This window comes from Macrobrachium nipponense, chromosome 7 (genome assembly GCF_015104395.2).
Source record: "Macrobrachium nipponense isolate FS-2020 chromosome 7, ASM1510439v2, whole genome shotgun sequence".
NCBI classification, from domain to species: Eukaryota; Metazoa; Arthropoda; class Malacostraca; order Decapoda; family Palaemonidae; genus Macrobrachium; species Macrobrachium nipponense.
In genome coordinates, this window is record NC_061109.1 from 18,544,320 (window position 1) to 18,553,986 (window position 9,667).

Genomic DNA, 9,667 nt, shown 5'->3' on the forward strand with positions numbered 1-9,667 from the left:
AAAGACTGGGACAGGTACTTGCCAGCATTGCTATTTGCTTATAGAGAAGTCCCACAAGAAAGTACTGGATTTTCACCCTTTGAACTTTTATATGGTAGAACAGTCAGAGGACCCATGACTGTGCTGAAAGAGTTACGGACGAAGGAAGAAACTATGCCTGATGTGAAAAGTACTTACCAGTATGTGATAGACCTGAAGGAACGACTGTCAAGAACCTGTGAACTAGCACAGAAGGAACTCAAGAAATCTAGTGCAACTGTGACAGGGTGTTTAAAGATATTTATGAGTGGGCCTATCAACTCACATATCTTCGTGTTAATTCGTTATCTGTTTAGTTTACATTATGGAAAGAAGTTACGTTCTAAGCTGTATACTTTTTTTTTTTTTTACTACAGTGTTAATGCAATTTAGTAATAATTTGTTCATAACATTAAGTAATTATTCATAATTTTATTTTTTTCGTTTTTGTAGAGAGACATGTTTCATTTGTATTTTTTTTCTAAATTGTGTAAATTGCAAGATATTAATGCTACAAAGAAATTATACATATATTCATTATTTTGTCGAACTATAAAAATGAATTATATTCACTGCTCTGACAGGTTTTTTCTAAAGGATATAGTGTATGGGACGGCTAACCTACTGTCCTTGTCTCGACCAGACCGGAAGAAAAAAAATAAATGACTAAAATGCATGCATTACGTACCCACCCACCCACGGTGACCCACCAGCATCCTTTCAGCCTAGCAACTTTCGTCAAGTCGTTCATGACACTCGGAGCTGACTGAATTGAACGAGAGTTGCTGATAGCTGATCCACTTTCGAAAGATTCTTTTAAAAAAAGGAAACACATTCACACACAGGTGTCAAACAAGCGCCAGCGATCCCGTTGCATAATGGTTTCCTAGGCTAACGCCTCCCTAAGCGACTTCTAAACTCCGATGAAAAGGAGATAAGAATATCTTGCTCAAGGAACGACATTATATTATACATACAGGTCCACCAGCCATGATTCCTTCTCGTACCGCCGCTTGAGACGTCGACTTTCGAAGGATTTCCGACCTTAGCGACGGGATGAGATTAGAGATCCAGGAGTCAAACCACGGGCAGTCGACTTTTACCCGAGCTTTAAGGTTGATAATCCCAGCGTTATGTTGTCGAATTTAAGACTTATGCGTCTCTCGAACGTCCGTTACAGGTTTGAGAGCTGGGATTGTCAAATTGAATGTTCGGGTAAAGTATTATGGTAGAGTTTTTATTTTTTTCCGCCATAGATTGACTGGAGTGTGAAATCCTCTAAGGTTGTAAACGTTGTCTGGAGCATAATATCTCTTTGTGATGGGGATGGGAAGGGATTTGGCCTATGGGGGCCGGTTGATGTCGGGGTGTGGGAAGGGGGTGGATGGAGATTGGAGAATAATTATCCAATCGTTTGATTTATGCGTTCCTAGATAAGTGATTAGTCAGACCGTGGCAGTTATGGTTTATGTAATGAGCTTTTTGTTCATGGAATTTGGGCTGCTCGTATACGCATTTATAAAAGCTTTTTACGAACTCTGGGAAGGCCCCCCACCCTTCTCTCTCTCTCTCTCTCTCTCTTCTCTCTCTCTCTCTCTCTCTGCTTGGTAAATTATCAGACTAGACTGCTGCGTCCAGTTTCTCAAATAACTAAATATCTCCCCATAGGTCTATAAAACTATCAGTCACACAGTTTTGTGGTCTGCAAAACAATGAGACATCATTCCGTTTATTAAGGTGATTAATCTATTATATATATATATATATATATATATATAATATATATATTATATATATATATATATATATATATATATCTACACACACACACACACACACACACACACACACATATATATATATATATATATATATATATATATATATATATATATATATATATATATATATATAAATCTTTCGATATATACCTTGTAAGTCAGTCGTCGCCTCTTATAGCACGACAGATATTGATATAAAAAAATAAATAAATAAAAAAAGCTGGGAAAATCTGCACTTGACACCGTCTACTGTGACCTTGAATAACAGCAAGCTGTCGCTGCGTAGTTTTAAAAGGGATAACGCTTTATCTTGCACGTACAATTTTCGCTTACTCGGGGAGTGAACCTACAAACTACTTTGTTGTTGTTGTTGTTGTTGGGGGTTGGAAAGCCCAATGGAAAAGCCTATAAAGGTCTGAAAAAGACGTTTCGCGTTGAGTTAAAGACAGGAATTTTTGGATAGGATATTTATGATTTATTTATTAGAATGAAAATGTGAAGAAAAAATAAATAATGTGCATGTTAATCAGTGCAGAACATTTATTTCTGATAAAATATAGCAGATTTATTTTAATTTTCGTTGATGAAACAACACGCTATTTGACTGTAGATTTTAGCACGCGCCTCAAGTAAGCTGGAGGTCGGATCATGGCTTGTTTTATAACAAATAAGGAATGATATTCATACCTGTCCTCCATTTTGCCCTGCATAATAATATAGAATGTAGAATGTATGTATGTACATAACTAATCACTAATCAGCACATGAACAAGTGTTTCACAGAAATATATTTACATTTCTGACTTACTGGTATGTTATAATAGGCGCCACCCTGCCCAGGAAAAACCTCAGGTACAGAAGTACTTAGGTTTCTGCTTCTGTTAGACCTTTGCGATTCAACTGGTAGCGCCCTCGGCCGTTCATTTGAGAGGCCGGGGTTCTATCCTGATATTAGTCAGAAATTTATTGTATATGTATGTAACAGAAAAAAAAAGAAAATATCTCAGATAACAATGATACGTTGAATTACTGTGGCGGCAAGTAAGAGTGAACTATTGGGTAACATATTCTCTCTCTCTCTCTCTCTCTCTCTCTCTCTCTCTCTCTCTCTCTCTCTCTCTCTCTCTCTCTCTCTCTCTCTCTCCTGAACGCGACTAGAAGAGGAAGGATTTAGTAAAAATATTTCCTGTTGTTTATCAACATCTTTATTTGTCTGACGAAACAGGAGCTGATTTCTTTGGCTGTTTGAGGTTTACGGAAATCCTGACGATTAGTGAATGCCATTCTTAGCCTTGTATCAAGTTTGTACATCGGCATCTTCCTGCAAGAATATAATTTTGGATTTTGGAAAAGCAGACTCGAGTTTCCAGAATTTAAGTGGGACAGACAGAAGAAGAGTTTGAAGAAGAAAGAAGGAAATGCCATAGCCATAGAGGAGGTTAATCTCAGAAATTGTTATGGATTTCATTTGAAGGAGAAATTACCCATAGATTACTGTAGGGAAAGACCCTCTTAAGGATTACCTCATCAGAAATGATCCAGATTACTTTAAAAGATCATTGGAGGTAAAGAAACATCCAGAGATTAATGAAAAAGAGACTTTTAATAAAATTACAGGATACTTTCCAGGGAAGACCAGGCACTAGTACAATCCGAGCAGACACCAGAATTCCAGCAAACACTAAAATTCCAGCAGACATTAGAATCCCAGCAGATTTTAGAATTTCAGCAGACACAAGTTTTCCAGTAGACACTAGAATTCCAGCAGACACAAGAATTCCAGCAGACGCTAGAATTCTAGCAGGCACAAGAATTTCAGCAGACACTAGTCCAGGAGGCACTAGAATTCCAAAATACACAACAATTCTAGCAGTTGCAAGAATTCCAGTAGACACTCGATTCGAGCAAACATTAGAATTCCAGCAGACCCACCCAACAATTCCAGTAGTCACAAGAATTCCAGCAGACGCAAGAAATCCAGCATACTCTAGTCCAGGCTTCACTAGAATTCCAGAATAGACAACAATTCCAGCAGTCACAAGAATTGCAGCAGACGCTAGAATTCCAGCGACGACCTAAGAAATTAGATAGGGACCACCAGATAAAAAAACCCACTTCAGGAACTCACAAAGAAGGCAAACCCAAACAGTATTTGCAGAGAGAGAGAGAGAGAGAGAGAGAAACTTCTTCAGGAGACTTTACAGGAACCACTCCTTCTCCTCCTCCCCCTCCCCCTCGCCAGCCCTCAGAACGCCCTGGCAGATCGGAGCGAAGGGCACAAGACCTTTGTCTCCCAGACAGGGGAAGTCGGCCATGAGGAAGTGATAGTTGCTGTCCAGAGCAGCGCAGTTCCTGTCGTAATCCACCTGAGGTCGCAGCGGGAATCCTGAGGAGTTGCAGTCGTACTTCCAGAAGGGGGCGCCCATGCGGACACTGCTGCCGTCAGCCCACTCCCATATGTTCTCGTGCTCCTCGTCAGACGCCCCCACCCAGTAGTGGCTGTGGTCCAGACCTGGGGAGAGAGAGAGAGAATGGGGGAATGGCGGGTGATTCGGGCGACATTCTCTTGTTTCGCAGTGAGTTTTTTTTTTTTTTTTTGCCTGATATTGAATAAGGACACGTACTGCAACAATGGTAATGCTTTTAAGTGTAAGCTTCCTATCTGCTAATGATCATACGTTATACATACATACATACATACAAACATATATATATATATATATATATATATATATATATATATATGTATATATATATATATATATATATATATATATATATATATATATATATATATATATATATAAAGGTTTTTTGCCACGAAGGAAAAAAATGAAAAAGGGAGATAGCCAAGTACTTTCGGTCCTGTTCGGACCGAAAGTACTTGGCTATCTCGCTTTTTCATTTTTTTCCTTCGTGGCAGAAAACCTTTATTTATACATAGCATCACGTTTTATATACTTCGTGATCAAGTTATTCATATATATCTATATATACATATATATATATATCTATATATATATATATAATATATATATATGATGCAGTACAGGAGAAGTAACTCAAGAAATTTATCGAAATGTGAGAAATTTGCCGTATTTATGCTGTTATGTTAATCCCCGAAAGGCTGGTACTAAACATGGCGTCTCGCGGAGATTTCTTAGTAAAAACGTTAATAAAAGACAGCAAATTTCTTACACTATTTAGGTCAAATGTTCAAGTTATCTCACCTGTACTGCACCATACACGCAGTTTTCTATATTGTTAGCTATTATTAACGAATGACAGAAAAAACCATGATAAGAATTAAAGCAAAAATTATTTGTGAAACTATGAAGTAACAGAAAAAAATATATTTAAAAAAAATTTCTGTTGCTTCATAGTTTCACAGATAATTTTTGCTTTAATTCTAAAGGTGTTTTTTTCTATTATTCGTTAAAATCTGGTTGCCATGCATTTCCATTAACCGATAGCTAACAATATAGAAAATGGCGTGTATGGTGCATTATAGGTGAGATAACTTGAACATTTTACCGAAATAGTGTAAGAAATTTGCAGTCTTTTATTTAGATTTTTACTAAGAAAAGCTCCGCGAGACGCCATGTTAAGTGGCAACATTTCGGAGATTAATATAACAACATAAGATATGGTAAATTTCTCATTATATTGCTCAGTAAAAAAATTGTATGATTAATAAACAATATTTGCGTGCGGAGCTGATCCTTAAGTTTACCACTTTCTGAAATGATTTCATCTACTGCAACTAGGATACACCATGTTCTGAAGGGTTCAGAATAAATTTCATTAATAACATCTATCTCTGTGCAGAGCTCTTCCCTCGAAAGTCCAAACCTGATATTTGGAAATGTCAAGGAGAAGTCATAACTATTGTTATTTAGAAGATAAACCCCTATTCATATGAACAAGGGCACCACCTGGGCCATTGACTTCAAATTTAAACTTCCAAAGAGCATTGCTCATAAGAAAGAAGTAGCAGAAGGTATTAGGAAATACAGAAAGAAGCGACCAGGCTTCAGAAAAGAAAGAGACAAATCAAATTGATATATAGAAATATCAACTATAGTTAATTAATGATCAAAATACAAATGGAATAGCTTTAAGGCCTCAATGCAGTGCATCTCCGCTTGAACTCTCGAGGTCATGATTGCCTTGACGGAGCATAAACATTCCAGGCGGACGTTTCTCTCTCTCTCTCTCTCTCTCTCTCTCTCTCTCTCTCTCTCTCTCTCACCCTGAATCTTGATGTAATCGATGACGGCCTTCAAGGTGTCGGCGTCGTCCAGGATGGCCAGCTGTGACCCTTGGCCCAACCTCGAGCAGAAGAGTCGCATCTCGTAGTAGCTGCCGCTTTCTAGCGGGTCCACGTACAGACAGCGCCCGCCGATGTCCTCGAATGGCAAGTAGCATGCTGCGTTGAGAGGGGAATAAACCAAGAAGACGTAAGTTTCGTAGGCCCATTACACACACACACACATGTATATATATAAGTATATATATATATACTACACATATATATATATATAGTTATATAATATATAACTATATATATATATATATATATATATATATATATATATATATACTAGTATATATATATATATATATAATATATATATATATTATATATATATATATATATATATATATATATATATATATATATATATATATATAGTTATATATATAACATATATATATATATATATATATATATATATATATATATATATATATATATATATATATATTATATAGTTATATATATATAGTTTTATATATATATATATATATATATATAGTTATATATATTATATATATATATATATATATATAGTTATATATAATATATATATATATATATATATATATATATATATATAGTTATATATATAAACAGATTTCATAATCTTGAAGACAACTAAACAACCAATTCATAAGCATTTATTTTCAATATTGCGCTCATGTTTAGTTTATAAAGAAAATTTAAGCACGGAATGCAAAATGTCCTCTCCTTCCTCAAGCCTTTACTCATACTCTTACCTCAGTATTAATAATTTTCTTGTTGGACTTGATTTATTCTTTGGCATCAATGCCAGTTTTGGTGTCAAGACTGTATATAAAAGAAATCAAAAGCATTCATGTTTCACCAAACGACGAAAGGAAAGTAAGTAAAATCTTCGGATCGCCTCTCAATAGTCCATAAAGCTTCACATTGGCCAAATGCACGAAAAAAACCCACATACATTTGCAGAATAAAACACAAATGACCCATACGAAACTTTGACCAGATCACATACATTGAAAATGCCAAAACAGAAAGCCTTTGATGGCCTAGTCATGTGCCTTCATTGACAGCCAGTAAATAAGGACACATTTAAGCTGTGGAAGGTAGTAAGTTGTAGTCCCATCCCTGAAATTGTTTTACTGTACATCATGAAGCAGTTTAATTGATATGCCAGGAACGCTGCTCAGAGCGCCAGTCTCCCTCTCCCTAAACTTTAAGCCTGTTTGAAAGGAATGGGGAGTTGCCTAGGCTAGAGATGAGGGGGGCCACAAATGAGAAGCAAGGAGGAGAGAGGAAATTGTAGCACAGACCCACTCGCAAGTTTTTAGGTTCCTCAAGTGAGTTTAATCACCTCCCAGGAAGAACTAATGGAACAGAAGAGCATTTACCAACAGGGGCTATTGAGCTGCTAGCATCAGTGACCGTAGACAGGTCGGCATATGTACTCGATGTAAAATCTGTAGTGACTCCAGTTGTGGCGTCTGGATAGCTGAACGTTTCGCTAACTGAGGAAGCAGAACCTGTGGTAGTATCATTTGCTGTAGAGGAAGAGAGCGTTCAATGATTGTAAGAATAAAAGTTTTTTACAAATGATAACGTAGTTTGAATAATAAGACTATAAATCTCTGAGCTATCAGTGAGTGTGTAGAGAGTCAAGTATCAGCCATAGATGCAGATTCTTTCATTTTTGGGCAACAAAAAAGCATTGGTATGGGATAGAAAGGTATAAGCGCCAGAAATCCCTGTCATTCTCCACTGGCTGCTTGTTCCCTCTACTTTGTAGAACTTGTTTTTCCTACGGGTGCCGTAGTGAGGAGGGTAATGAGGTACCGCCTATACATAATTCTCGGAGAGGAAGTTGTGTATAAATAAAAAAAAAATTAACTTTGTTAAAGGCTTAGATTACCCTCTCTGAATGAAACACACTTTCCACCAAACTTTCATCTTCCATTCTTTCCACGCGACTAAACCATCTCAAAACAATCTTATCCTTACTTTTTCCTATGCCAGCATTTTTAGCACTATTGTACTCTCCACATTTCCCTCTCCTTGAATCCTCCTTGTGAAAATTATACTTTACCTCAGCAGTTTCAACCATAATTTCTTTCATTACATTTCCATTCTTCATTTATATTTCACTTCCATATCGGAGAGTTTGCTCAACATTTTAACTAAATTTGCCGCAGACACTCATGCTCTCTTCCAAATAGAGAGAGAGAGAGAGAGAGAGAGAGAGAGAGAGAGAGAGAGAGAGAGAGAGAGAGAGAGATGATATCTTTCGAAAGCTTTAAGTATGCTATACTTACTCGCATCCGCTAACACTGTCAATGAACCTGTAAATAATAAGATAGTATTAGTCATTTCAGTAGTCAAGAAATTTGACTATATATATATATATACATATATATATATATATATATATATATATATATATGTATATACATATATATATATATATATATATATATATATATATATATGCATATGTATATATATTTATATATACATAATATATTTAAACACACACACATTTATACATATATACATAAAACTCCTTTAGACACTAGTAGCTCTCTCTCTCTCTCTCTCTCTCTCTCTCTCTCTCTCTCTACAGTTATTTTACGCGACAGAATATCTTGAAGCTAAATAGTTAGCTTGACAGAGAGAAAGAGAGAGCCAGCTAGCTAGCTCGACAGCGTAAAAACAGAACAGATCGAGACTGCCTCAATTTATTTATTTATTTATTTAGATATTCCTCCCAGAATCGTAGAGATTAACTCCTGGAGGCAGAAGTTCCACAACCCTTCAGAAAATGCAAATCTAGTTGCGATCAGAGTTACAATATAAAGGAAGAGATAAATGATCATAAACGTGAAAGCAAAAAATATAAGTTAACTGTTAAAGTTAAACCATTATTAATCACTGAGCAATATTCCTTAACATTAATCAACAAAAATGCGCCGAAGTTTCTTCGGCGTAGTCGAGTTTTCGGTACAGCGTATAGTCAAGGCCACCGAAAATTGATCTATCTTTCGGTGGTCTCGGTATAATGCTGTGTGAGCCGCGGCCTATAAAACCTTAAGCACCGGTGGCCTATCCTATATCGTTGACAGATGCAGGATTATGGCTAACTTTAACCTTAGATAAAATTTGAAAAACTACTGAGGCTAGAGGGCTGTAATTTGGTATGTTTGATGATTGGAGGGTGGATGATCAACATGTCAATTTGCAGCCCTCTAACCTCAGTAGTTTTTAATAACTGAGGGCGGACAGAAAAGGTGCGGACGGTTAGACAAACAGCCATCCATCTCAGTAGCTTTCTTCTACAGACAACTAAAAATTAACAATTGGCTTCAAGGTAAACATGTTATCGTGAATATAGTTAAAGAAGCTGTCAGCTGACCAATTTACGTGCTGAGACACCATACAACAATTCATTGAAAATTTTATCAATTTATCTGTAAAACTTTTAAGTTATCAATGTTTTCTAAAAACAGACCTTTCTGCATTTTCTATAATTTTTCTGCAATTTCTGTCTAATGAACACCATATTCTCTGGAAG

The 9,667-nt window shown here is 36.2% G+C and overlaps 1 protein-coding gene across 3 annotated transcripts in view; it reads right to left on the bottom strand.

Annotated features, from left to right (window-relative positions):
* Positions 1–2,981: 2,981 nt before the first annotated feature.
* LOC135217491 (C-type lectin domain family 17, member A-like) overlaps positions 2,982–9,667 on the bottom strand; it is a 7,701-nt gene continuing 1,015 nt past the window's right edge. Inside the window, exons 2-5 of one of the 3 annotated variants that reach the window (XM_064253434.1) lie at positions 8,412–8,438; positions 7,494–7,643; positions 6,052–6,228; positions 2,982–4,311 (exon numbers count right to left, since the gene is read on the bottom strand). In XM_064253434.1, coding sequence (XP_064109504.1) covers positions 3,998–4,311; positions 6,052–6,228; positions 7,494–7,643; positions 8,412–8,438 — 668 coding nt within the window. In that variant the 3' untranslated portion in view covers positions 2,982–3,997. The remainder of the gene's footprint in view (positions 4,312–6,051; positions 6,229–7,493; positions 7,644–8,411; positions 8,439–9,667) is intronic. The other 2 variants (XM_064253435.1, XM_064253436.1) reach the window with 2 other exon arrangements.